We start from the raw sequence: 12,427 nt of genomic DNA, 5'->3' as shown, positions 1-12,427 counted from the left end.
GTCCTGGCCAGAGGCCCAAAGGACTCTTAGGGAAATGTGCCCGAGTGCCAATTCCCACTCATTAAATTATTTAGAGATCTGGATGCAGCTGCAAATGGAGATGGCTCTTCACTCCCCTCCCCCTGCTCAGTCCTAGCAGGACCACTCGATGTTTGGCGGCTGCAGAAGATCGGAAGAAACTGTTCCACGGCATCCCCCTGGGACCCGGGTTCAGCTATCAAGCAGTATGGGACTGTTCAGATGGAAAGAAGAAGAGTTGGTTTTTATATGCCGACTTTCTCTACCACTTAAGGAAGAATCAAACCGGTTTACAATAAAAAACAACTCTTCTTCTTCTTCTACCTCCCCACTAGATTCTTGCAGGTTCCACCTGCAAGGGAGGGGCTGTGGATCAGTGGCAGAGCATCTGCTTGGCATGCAGAAAGTCACAGGTTCAATACCTGGCATCTCCAGTTAAAGGGGCTAGGCAGGTAGGTGATGGGAAAGACCCCTGCCTGAGACCCTACAGAGCTGCTACCAGTCTGAGTAGACCATACTGACTTTGATGGACCATGGGTCTGATTTAGTATGAGGCAGCTTCATGTGTTCACCCACACCCCCTCCCCAGTTCTCTCAAAAGATGGCTCACTGCCTACTTTCACCCTAGTCTACCGCTAAACAAACTCTTCTTTGAACTGCAATCCCTGCCTGATTTGCCCGGTACTTAGAACATCGTGTGCCTCCATTTGCAGGCTCCCCTTTATCATTTCCAGTCGAATGAAGCACAAAAGAAGATCTGGCTACTTGCCTGTTAAATATTAACCCACCAAGATCAGCCAACGGGGGTGGGGGGTGTGCTCACAAAGTCCCACCAAGCTCCTTAGGAGCCTGTTCCCATTAAGCTGCGGGTGCTCCAACAGAACTGCTGCCAGTCAGAGTAGACAATGCTGACCTTGGTGGACTGATGTCTGGTTCACTGTAAGGCCAGCTTTGTGTGTGGGAACTTAATTTGCCGGACCAAGTCCTGACTGCCTGGTAACATAAGAACACAAGAAAGGCCATGCTGGATCAGAGCAAGGCCCATCAAGCCCAGCAGCCTGTTCACACAGTGGCCAACCAGGTGCCTCTCGGAAGCCCACAAACAAGACAACTTTGTCCTGCCTGTGTTCTGCAGCACCTAATAGAACAGGCATGCTCCTCTAATCCTGGAGAGAATAGGTATGCATCATGACAAGCTGATACGCAGAGGCAAGCAATGGCAAAGCATCTCTCTTAGTCTCTTGCCTTGAAAACCCTATGGAGATGGCATAAGAAGCTAAGCAGGGTCAGCCCTGGTTAGTTCTTGGATGGGAGACCACCAAGGAAGTTCAGGGTTATAAGAACATAAGAAAGGCCCTGCTGGATCAGACCCAGGCCCATCAAGTCCAGCAGTCTGTTCACTCAGTGGCCAACCAGGTGCCTCTAGGAAGCCCACAAGCAAGACGACTGCAGCAGCACCATCCTGCCTGTTTCCAAAGCACCTGATATAATAGACATGCTTCTCTGATACTGGAGAGAAGGAAGGCAGGAAGGAAGGAAGGAAGGAAAGAAGGAAAGAAGGAAGGCAGTTGAGATGGGAGGTTGGACTAGATGGACCACTGGTCTGATCCAGCAGGGCTCTTCTGATGTTCCTATCAGGGGAAGGCCTCAGCCTTAATGCCCTGGTATTGGATCTCCAGAGGAACTGGTTGGCCAGTGTGAGAGATGGGATGCTGGACTAGATGGACCACTGGTCTGATCAACCAGGGTTCTTCTGATGTTCTTATGAAGGTGTCCACCCTCCTATGTTCATTCTGCAGCACCTGATGATCAGAGGCACACTACCACTGAACATGCAGGTTCTATTTTGCTAGTTGATAGGCTTCTGTCCCATAAACCCAATGAATCCATTCTAGAAAAGCCACCTCAGCCAGCTGCTTTCAATCACGCCTAGTGGCCTCCAGCACAAGTGTTCCATACAATCAGACACACACACAAACCCGCTCGGCTCCAAGTTACCATCTGGCGCCCAGCTGCTGCTCAAGAAGTGCACTTTGATCTGCTGACCACACCGATCAATTATAATCTTCTATTATATTTTATATTTAGCAAGAAGAACATGCGGCCTCCCTGCGATTTTTCTTTTCAAGTCGCGCAGGACAGGTCGCTGCGGAACACGGCATGCAGAAGAGAACATTCAGTGACGGTATTTATGGGGTGGGAGAGCTCTGAAGTGCTGGTCCTTCATGCGAGAACAAAGATGTTCCCGGTGCCCAAGCATCCTCCCGGAATTTCACCTGAGAAACCCTGAGGGGAGGGGTAGAGTAGCTCCCTTCAGCTCTTGGATAGCTTCCATATGGCCTTATCCCACGGGTGGGGGAGAGTCATGAAGCCCATTTGCTGGATCGCAAGGCCCTCAAGAGCAGGCATCTTTTTGAAGAAGAAGAAGTGGTTTTTATATGCCAACTTTCTCTACCACTTAAGGAAGAATCAAACCGGCTTACAATCTCCTTCCCCTCCCCACAACAGACACCCTGTGAGGTAGGTGGGGTTGAGAAAGCTCCAAGAGAGCCGTGACTAGTCCAAGGTCACCCAGCAGGCTTCATGTGGTGGAGTGGGGAAACCAACCCGGTTCACCAGATTAGAGTTCGCCGCTCATGTGGAGGAGTGGGGGAATCAAACCCGGTTCTCCAGATCAGAGTCCACTGCTCCAAACCACTGCTCTTAACCACTACACCATGCTGGCTCCCTGGTAGGCCGGCTAACTGTAAGGCCCATGTGCTAGTGCGCATGCATAGTGTGCATTGGGCACCACCTCTCCCTCTCCTCTTCATGCACTTGGAGGAGCAGCTGAATGGCATAGAGTCACTGAGCCCAATTACCCTGAGCATGTAAGAAAGGGCCATGAGAGCTAAGCACTGGCTCATGCTTTCCTGCCCTCCCTCTCATGATCTGCCTCAGTTCACAGACTGCAGGGCCTGGCTTGCGTTTTCTGTCCCCAACTCCCACAAACCTGACCCCCACTCTACCCAGATACTTGCTGGGTGGTCTTTGGGGTGTCACACTCCCTCTGCCTAGCCTACCTCACCCAGTCGTTGTGAGGATAAAATGGGGAAACCACGTACACCTCCTGAATTCCATGGGGGGTGGGTGGAGGAAGAGAATAAAAACCTAAGAGAAAATTAGAGGCACACATCCTTCTTCCAAGAGGCCAGGCGACGTTCTCCAAGTATCTTCACCCTACTAAAAGCTACTTTGGTTGCCCGGTATCATACCTGACGGATAAAGTGAAGTCCCCCGGATTGCTTTTGCTCGGCCGAGCCAGGAAACTGCCATGGACCCCTCTGGTTAAGAGTAACTTCTCTGCTTCTAATCCACTGATGTTTGGGTGAAACCACCTTGGGAAAAACAAAGGAAGAAGCAGGATTACCAGGATTGCCGTCGCGCCTAGTCATAAATTCCAGCTTGGGAGTGGGATGGAGAGGAAGCCGCTGTAGGAATGGAGGACAGAGCTTTCTGGCTGCCCTGCAGGCCAATGCAACAGCTGTCTATTCTGCCATCAAAATGACCTTATACTTAAAAAACAACAACCCTGTACAACTTGGTGGGGGAAGTGCCCTCAACTTGCAGCCAAATTAGAATCATAGAATCATAGAGTTGGAAGGGACCACCAGGGCCATCCAGTCCAACCCCCTGCACAATGCAGGAACTTCACAATTACCTTCCTCCCCACACCCCCAGCGACCCCTACTCTATGCCCAGAAGATGGCCACGATGCCCTCCCTCTCGTCATCTGCTTAAGGTCATAGAATCAGCATTGCTGATGGATGGCTAGCTAGCCTCATCTTTAAAACCTCCAGGGATGGAGAGCTCACCACCTCCCGAGGAAGCCTGCTCCACTGAGGAACTGCTCTGTTAGAAAGTTCTTCCTAATGTCTAGACGGAAACTCTTTTGATTTAATTTCAACCCGTTGGTTCTGGTCCGATCTTCTGGGGCAACAGAAAACAACTCGGCACCCTCCTCTCTATGACAGCCCTTCAAGTACTTGAAGATGGTTATCATATCCCCTCTTAGTCTTCTCCTCTTCAGGCTAAACACACCCAGCTCCTTCAAGCTTTCCTCACAGGACTTGGTCTCCAGACCCCTCACCATCTTTGATGCCCTCCTCTGGACACGTTCCAGCTTGTCTACATCTTTCTTAAATTGCGGCGCCCAAAACTAAACACAGTACTCTAGGAGAGGTCTAACCAGAGCAGAGTAAAGCGATACCATCACTTCGCGTGATTTGGACACTATACTTCGGTTGAAACAGCCCAAGATCGCATTTGCCTTTTTAGCCACATCATCACTCCCGGACCTCCTTGGTGTTCTTCCATCCAAATATTAATCAGGGCCCACCCTGCTTAGCTTCAAAGATCAGTCTAACCTGGGCCATCCAGGTGAAAATTATTTCTTTACACAAGCATTAGAGGCTGGGGCTGGAGGAAGAGGCAGGCTTGCTTGTTGACTTCCTAGCACCTGGCCCCCAACATCAAAAAAAATAGCACCAGGTCACCCATCCCCGGGCTCCCATCCGCCACCCTAATAATTAACCGGGGCTTTCCAAGCGGTGTCATTTGTTGGCTCACGCAAAGTTCAGGCCTTCTATCAGCCAGCCAGACGTCCCGTCACCAAAGTGGAGATGTCAGAAGGCCGCATGAGCTCGTGACTCATGGCCCTGTGAGAGGGCATCTCGGCAGGAAGGAAAGGAGAGAGACCAAAATAGCGCCGGGGCCACCATTTCTGATGCCGCGAAGCATCTAAGAGAGGCAGTCAAAAGGTCAGGAATTCGTCTCCCAGTTTCTGCCTTTTTGACCAAGCTAACAGTTACCTCTGAAAAAATACACTCTGCAGCTCCTAACAAGGGCCAGAAGGGAAGAGCCGGGATCACATGTTTTCAAGGGCTACACAAGCACCTTGCGCCAGCATGCGCTTTATTTCCCGGGGACAAAGACCTGGAGGAGAGACTTGCAATGGCTATGATAGTAGAAAAAGAGCAAGAGTCCCGTAGCCGTGGCTGTGGCTCAGTGGTAGAGCATCTGCTTGGCATGCAGAAGGTTCCAGGTTCAATCCCCGGCAGCTCCGGTTAAAGGGACTGGGCAAGTAGGTGATGTGAAAGACCCCTGCCTGAGACCCTGGAGAGCTGCTGCATCTGAATAGAATCTGATGGGCCAAGGGTCTGATTCAGTAGAAGGCAGCTTCATGTGTTCATGTGCACCTTAAAGACTAGCCAAATTTCTGGCAGGGTATGAGCTTTCATGAGTCACAGCTCACTTCTTCACGTATCTTCAGGTATTTGAATAAGTGAACTGTGACTCATAAGAACATAAAGGCCCTGCTGGATCAGACCCAGGCCCATCAAGTCCAGCAGTCTGTTCACACGGTGGCCAACCAGGTGCCTCGAGGAAGCCCACAAACAAGACAACTGCAGCACCATCCTGCCTGTGTTCCACAGCACCTAATATATTCGGCATGATCCTCTGATCATGGAGAGAATAGGCATACATCATGACTAGTATCCATTTTAACTAGTAGCCATGAATTCCCCTCTCCTCCATGAACATGTCCACTCCCCTCTTAAAGCCTTCCAAGTTGGTAGTCATCGCCACATCCTGGGGCAAGGAGTTCCACAATTTAACTATGCAAAACTATACACTCACGAAAGCTCATACCCTGCCAGAAATTTGGTTGGTCTTTAAGGTGCTACTGGACTCTTGCTCTTTTCTACTGCTACAGACAGACTAACGCGGCTACCCTTGGCAGCCCTAGTCCTTTCCCCATTTGTATCACCCTTGACAGCCTGCCTCATTATGGCCAAAGCATTGCCCCCGTTCCCCACCCCACCCCAGCTGGCCTTGTAAACACGCACACTTCTGCCACTGGTTTAAAATAGTCACCGCTCTCAGATAAACAAGTAACTTTCACCACCAGATTAATCTGCAAAGGAGCTTATGGAGCTAAGCGGAGTTCCAACTAAGCTACTTTTCAGGGAGCCAGGCGTCCAAAAATGGAGATAAGATTTTTCTTCTTTTATGATGCGTTTTGCAACATGGCTCTGCCTGTCGCCAGCTAATTCCAGCTTGAAAACGAGCCAGTTTTTCCTGGAGAAAAAGCAAAAAGCTCAACGGTTCCCTGAAGAAGAAACACAGAAGACCCGAAGCTTCTCGATCGGTAGAGTTGCCAGGTCCCTCTTCGCCACCGGTGGGAGGTTTTGGGGGTGGAGCCTGAGGAGGGCGGGGGTTGGGGAGGGGAGGGACTTCAACGCCATAGAGTCCGATTGCCAACGCGGCCCTTTTCTCCAGGTGAACTGATCTCTATCGGCTGGAGATCAGTTGTAATAGCAGGAGATCTCCAGCTAGTACCTGGTGGCTAGTAAGCCAAAATAGACACCTCTGTGTATAAATGTAGTTCCTCCAAATCTAACACAGATCAACCATACAAAGTATACCTTAAAAACAGACTGTATTATACAATAACATTGACAAACACATACAAAAAGTCCTATTTCTTAAGCCTAAAGGCACAAAGTCACAATATTCCAGCAAGCTGGGTCCTCATTTCACCGACCTCGGAAGGATGGAAGGCTGAGTCAACCTTCAGCCGGCGACCTGAAACCAACTTTCCGTTGGGATCGAACTCAGGTCGTGAGCAGAGCTTGGACTGCAGTACTGCAGCTGACCACTCTGCGCCACGGGGCTCCTCTTAAAAGTCAAAAGCGCTCCTAAAAGACCAAGTACAGCCTTTGCCATTTGGACTGTCCGGGGAGGGGGGGGGGAAGAAAAAGGTTACGTACATTACACCACTTTTGCTCCCTTCCGCCCCCGTTATTTATCCGCAAAAGGAAAAGTTAAAAAGCCGTGGGTAGAAAAGTCTAGGTGGTCCTTGTAAACAGAGCAGGGAGGAAGAAGTCCCTCTCCCGCCCCCGTTGCTAATTCCGCGGCAGAGAGATCCTTGCCAAGAAAATTATCAGGATTTTCAAGCGAGATGCTGGACCCAGACTGCACTGGAGGGGGAGGAAAAAGAATGCAGGAAACTCTGTCCATCGACATTGGGAGGACTCGGGAACACCGCTACGTGCAGATGGACGGCACAGCCAACCGCAGAAGTTTACAGCGTCAAGCCGCACTCTGCGAGGGCCGCAAAAGTTATCTACACACCGATCGCCAGCCAAGAATTCTGGCTTCCTGAGCATGGAAGCACGGAGGGGGGTGCGTGCCACACAGACCTGGGCTGGAAACCAGAGCCAAACTCCGGCTCGGTCTCCCGCCGCATCGCAGGTTTTACAGCCAAGGATTTATGATAAAAATTAGAGCATTAAAATTAGATTATGACGATTAGTGCTTGAAGAGCTGTCATGTAGAGGAGGGTGCCGAGTTGTTTTCGGTTGCCCCAGAAGGTCGGACCAGAACCAACGGGTTGGAATTAAACTAAAAGAGTTTCCGTCTAGACATTAGGAAGAACTTTCTAATAGTTAGAGCGGTTCCTCAGTGGGACAGGCTTCCTCGGGAGGTGGTGAGCTCTCCATCCCTGAAGGTCTTTAAGCAGAGGCTAGATGGCCATCTGTCAGCAATGCTGATTCTGTGACTTTAGGCAGATCATGAGAGGGAGGGCATCTGGGCCATCTTCTGGGCATGGAGCATGGGTCACTGGGGGTGTGTAGGGGGAGGTAGTTGTGAATTTCCTGCATTGTGCAGAGGGTTGGAATAGATGACCCTGGTGGTCCCTTCCAACTCTATGATTCTATTATTAGCTCAACCAAACAGGCTGCCGGATCTCACTGCCGTCACATGACTTTGCTCTCCGCCGCCGCACTGCAAAGGGTGGGAAACGGGAAACTCCTATCAATATTATTCACCCTGAACCTCGGAAGAAATTCATCCCGGGTCCAAATGCTTTGAACTGTAAATGTATTGCTCTCTCGTTTTCGAGGGAAGGCACCCGCTGGAGCTGCCACTTTCGCCAGGGCAATGGATCCCTGTAGTCTGGAGATCAGTTGTAATTCCAAGAGAAGGCCAGGCCCCATGAGAACATAAGAAAAGCCCTGCTGGATCAGACCCAGGCCCATCAAGTCCAGCAGTCTGTTCACACTGTGGCCCAACCATGGGCCTCTAGGAGGCCCCCAAGCAAGACGACTGCAGCAGCACCATCCTGCCTGTGTTCCACAGCACCTGATATAATAGGCACGCACCTCTGATCCTGGAGAGAACAGGTACGCATCCTGACTAGTATCCATTTTAACTAGTAGCCATGAATACCCCCTCTCCTCCATGAACATGTCCACTCCCCTCTTCAAGCCTTCCAAGTTGGCAGCCATCACCACATCCTGGGGCAGGGAGTCCCATCATTTAACCATGCACTGAGTGAAGAAACACTTCCTTTTATCTGTTTTGAATCTCTCACTCTCCAGTTTCAGCAGATGACCCCGCATGCTGGTATTATGAGAGAGGGAGAAAAGCTTCTCCCTGTCCACTCTCTCCGTACCGTGCATAATTTTATAGACCTCTATCATGCCTGCCTTTAACTGCCTTCTTTCCAAGCTAAACAGCCCTAAGCGTTTTAACTGCTCCTCATAGGGCCGTTGCTCCGGTCCCCTGTTCATTTTGGTTGCTCTTTTCTGCACCTTCTCAAGCTCTGCAACATCCTTTTTTAGGTGTGGGGACCAGAACTGTGCACAGTATTCCAGGTGTGGTCTCACCATAGATTTGTACAAGGGCAGTATGACAGCAGCAGTTTTATTCTCTATTCTTTGTCTAATTATGGCCAGCACGGAATTTGCCTTTTTCACAGCATGGCATTTGCCCCACTGGCAACCCTAACTGATAAGGCATTTGTACAGCTTGGCCAGGGTTTGACCGATGGGGGTCATTTCCTCCAAGGAGGAGGAGGAGGAGACAGGCACCAGTATTTTCTGGAAGGCGAGGGTGGGTGTGTAGGCAGAGAGGAAACCTGATCTCTTGTCCTTATCAGCCCAGAAGCAGCCGTTGCAAGAATGACATTTAGGGAAAAGAGAGTCGGAGAAGATCCTCATAGTTCACTCATGACCTCCCATGCACGGCTACAGAAAATGTTTGGGGCTGGCTAAGAGAGATTACTGGATAGCAGAATGGGGAACCCTTTCAGCGGGTAGTCATGTTGGTCTGCAGTAGACGAGCTGGATTCGAGTCCAGCCGCACTGTAGAGACCAACAAGATTTTGGGGGTAACACGCAACCCCACAGCAAGCTCTGTTAAGCCTACCCCACAGAGGCTGCACCATGTGGTGTTTGAACCCCAGTTGTGGGGGGGTTGACCTCACAATGGCTTCCTGCTCTTTCCCAATGCTGCCCCTTGAGTTTCCAAACCTCAATTATTGGCACCCCAAAAAAGGACACTTTTACTACTAAGTATTTCTGCTCTGTGATAGACCACAGGAAAAAAAGATGTTTGCTTTTCTAGACAATGCACCTGAGCAGGTGCAGAGTGCCTTTCTTTCACCACTGGGCTTCAAGAGAGGAGTGCTTTCCTCATTCTAGGAACCGGTGGAATGGTGTGAAAGTAGGGTTGCCAGGTCCCTCTTTGCCACCAGCGGGAGGTTTTTGGGGCGGAGCCTGAGGAGGGCGGGGTTTGGGGAGAGGAGGGATTTCAATGCCATAGAGTCCAATTGCCCAAGCGGCCATTTTCTCCAGGGGAACTGATCTCTATCGGCTGGAGCTCCGTTCTATTAGCAGGAGATCTCCAGCTGCTACATGGAGGTTGGCCACCCTATGTGAAAGTCACAAAACTCGGGGTCCAGAATAAAGGCCGTTCCTCTGCCGAGGGCGATCAAGAAAGTTGGCTAGAGAATCTCTCCTTACCTCATTTAGCTATTTTTTTAAAAATAGACCAAAACCCAGATCGAGATGAGGAACAAGTTTGGTTCAAGGCCCACGCATGTTCTTCATAGCTGAAGATCCCGACGTCAGGTTTCAAGCTGAAACTGGCCTGGCCTGGCCGAGCTCAGGTGAAGACAAGACGGACACCTCTGTAGCGCACCTCGAATTACCAACAGCCTTGGGTGCTTCTTTTAGAGCGATAACCCAAATTCAGAGCAGTATAATGTTTCTTTGTCCCTTCACGCCCGTTCCATTGAAAGACGTGTGTCCACAGCCCATCAGACCCTGGACGATCGAACACATTTGTAGATACTTCGGACAGTTCTTTCCAACGGCAACCGACCCCAGCTGAGTCGGAACTCAACGGGTTTATGACATCACAGACCTCCCATTAAAGTGAATGAGGAGGGAATGAAATGCGGTGCACCCAAGTTACTGGGGGGTCTAGAAGACCCCAATGGCAGAAAACAATTCCAGAGAAAGTAGGCTGTGGTTCCCTTTTCATAATGAGATGCCGGGGATTGAACCTGGGACCTTCTGCGTGCCAAGCAGATGCTCTACCACTGAGCCACGCCCCCCCCCCAGGAGCTCCAGTCCTGTTTACAAGATCTCACTTGCCTGGTCACCTGGAGCCGATTGCGCTGCACCCGAGGTGACCAAGCAGACAGCAATCTGTCCGCTCGAAACTGAAGACAGCAGAGTTTTCCCCTGGGCGATATTTTCCCTGGTCCATTTCTCAGATGGCTCAGCTCACTCCGGCCAAGGGCCAGCTGCCACCATAAGGTTGCCAACCTCCAGGGGGTGGCTGGAGTTCTCCTGGAATCACAACTGATCTCCAGACTGAAGGGACAGCCGAAGAGAACAGCAGCTTTGGAGGATGGACTTTATTTATTGAGATGCATATCCCGCCATCCCCGGGCTCTGCCCCAAATCTCCGGGAATTTCCCAGCCCAGAGCTGGCAACCCTTGGCCACCGCCGTTCCACACTCGCTCCGAGGCCTGCTTGCATCCAGGGCATCCTCAGTCAGAATGACCGGCGGTCCTTGTTTAGCCTTTGTTTACCGAGGCTGCTAAGGGGACAGGAGGTGGAAGGGAATCTTCCTTTATATTTAGCTCCTCCGGAGCCGAATATAGCAAGCCCGGGTTTATTTAAGAACAGACTTTCTGAAGGCGAGCATGCCAGAGATTAACAGGTCGCCCCCTGCGACGCAGAACATCAGCCGGGATGACGGGCCAGAGGAGGCCGAGCATGTGCTTCTCCACACCCCGGACTTCAGTGAGCGCTCTCTCGCTGCCACCACCCTTTCTGTCCACCTGGGCAACGAGGGCGTGACTTAAGATCTAGGGTTGCCAACCTCCAGGTGAGGCTTGGAGAGCTTCCAGAATTACAGCTACTCTCCAGGCTACGGAGATCAGTTCCCCTAGATGGCTGCTTTGGAGGGTGGGCTTTATGGCACTACCTCCTGCTGAGGTCCTCCCCCTTCCCAAACCCTGCCGTCCTCAGGCTCCACCCAGGAATAGCCCAGCCCAGAGCTGGCAACCCTAAGAGAGCCAGTGTGGTGTAGTGGTTAAGAGCGGTGGTTTGGAGCGGTGGACTCTGATCTGGAGAACCGGGTTTGATTCCCCACTCCTCCACATGAGCGGCGGACTTGAGTCTGGTGAACCGGGTTGGTTTCCCCACTCCTATACACGAAGCCGGCTGGGTGTCCTTGGGCTAGTCACAGCTCTCTTAGAGCTCTCTCGGCCCCACCTACCTCACGGGATGTCTGTTGTGGGGAGGGGAAGGGAAGGGGATTGTTCTTCCTTAAGTCTGTTGTGGGGAGGGGAAGGGAAGGTTCTTCCTTAAGCGGTAGAGAAAGTCGGCATATAAAATCGGCATCTAAAAACTAACTCTTCTCCTTCTATCAAGAACGGGTAGCGACCTGTCAGCAAATGGTTCATCTAGCGACACCACTGGCAAAAGAGCAGGTCTCCCCCACCCTTAGTGCTAATATATCACATGGCCAAGTTAAAAGGTCAGCTTGTTCCCACACAAACCTACCTGGCGGTTCCAACTGGCTAAAGAAACTCTCCTTCGTGTGTCCTACATTTGGAGGCAAGCGGCCAGTGGGGTAGGGCTGCCAAATCCTGCGTGGGAATCACCTGGAGATTTGGGGGTGGAGCCTGGGGAGAGTGGGGTTTGGAAGGGGTGGGACCTCGGCAGGGCATAAGGCCATCCAGTCTAGCCTCCAAGGCAGCCATGGGGAGGGGCTGTGGCTCAGTGGTAGAGCCTCTACTTGGCATGCAGAAGGTCCCAGGTTCAATCCCCGGCATCTCCAGTTAAAGGGACTAGGCAAGCAGGTGATGTTAATAGACCTCAGCCGGAGACCCTGAAGAGCCATAGGGAGGGGCTGTGGCTCAGTAGTAGAGCATCTGCTTGGCATGCAGAAGGCCCCAGGTTCAATCCCCGGCATCTCCAGTTAAAGGGACCAGGCAAGTAGGTGATGTGAAAGACCCCTGCCTGAGACCCTGGAGAGCCGCTGCCGGTCTGAGTAGGCAAT

General features: G+C 51.4%; 1 protein-coding gene across 1 annotated transcript in view; it reads right to left on the bottom strand.

The window, feature by feature from the left end:
- The window catches only part of LOC130491721 (tyrosine-protein phosphatase non-receptor type 11-like), a 30,183-nt gene extending 25,454 nt beyond the window's left edge, over positions 1 to 4,729 (bottom strand). The window contains exons 1-2 of the mRNA XM_056865509.1: positions 4,660 to 4,729; positions 3,273 to 3,444 (exon numbers count right to left, since the gene is read on the bottom strand). Coding sequence (XP_056721487.1) covers positions 3,273 to 3,444; positions 4,660 to 4,729 — 242 coding nt within the window. The remainder of the gene's footprint in view (positions 1 to 3,272; positions 3,445 to 4,659) is intronic.
- Between the last annotated feature and the right edge of the window lie 7,698 nt (positions 4,730 to 12,427).

Source organism: Euleptes europaea, chromosome 19, assembly GCF_029931775.1.
Source record: "Euleptes europaea isolate rEulEur1 chromosome 19, rEulEur1.hap1, whole genome shotgun sequence".
Taxonomy (NCBI): Eukaryota; Metazoa; Chordata; class Lepidosauria; order Squamata; family Sphaerodactylidae; genus Euleptes; species Euleptes europaea.
This window is presented reverse-complemented; position numbering and strand designations above follow the sequence as displayed.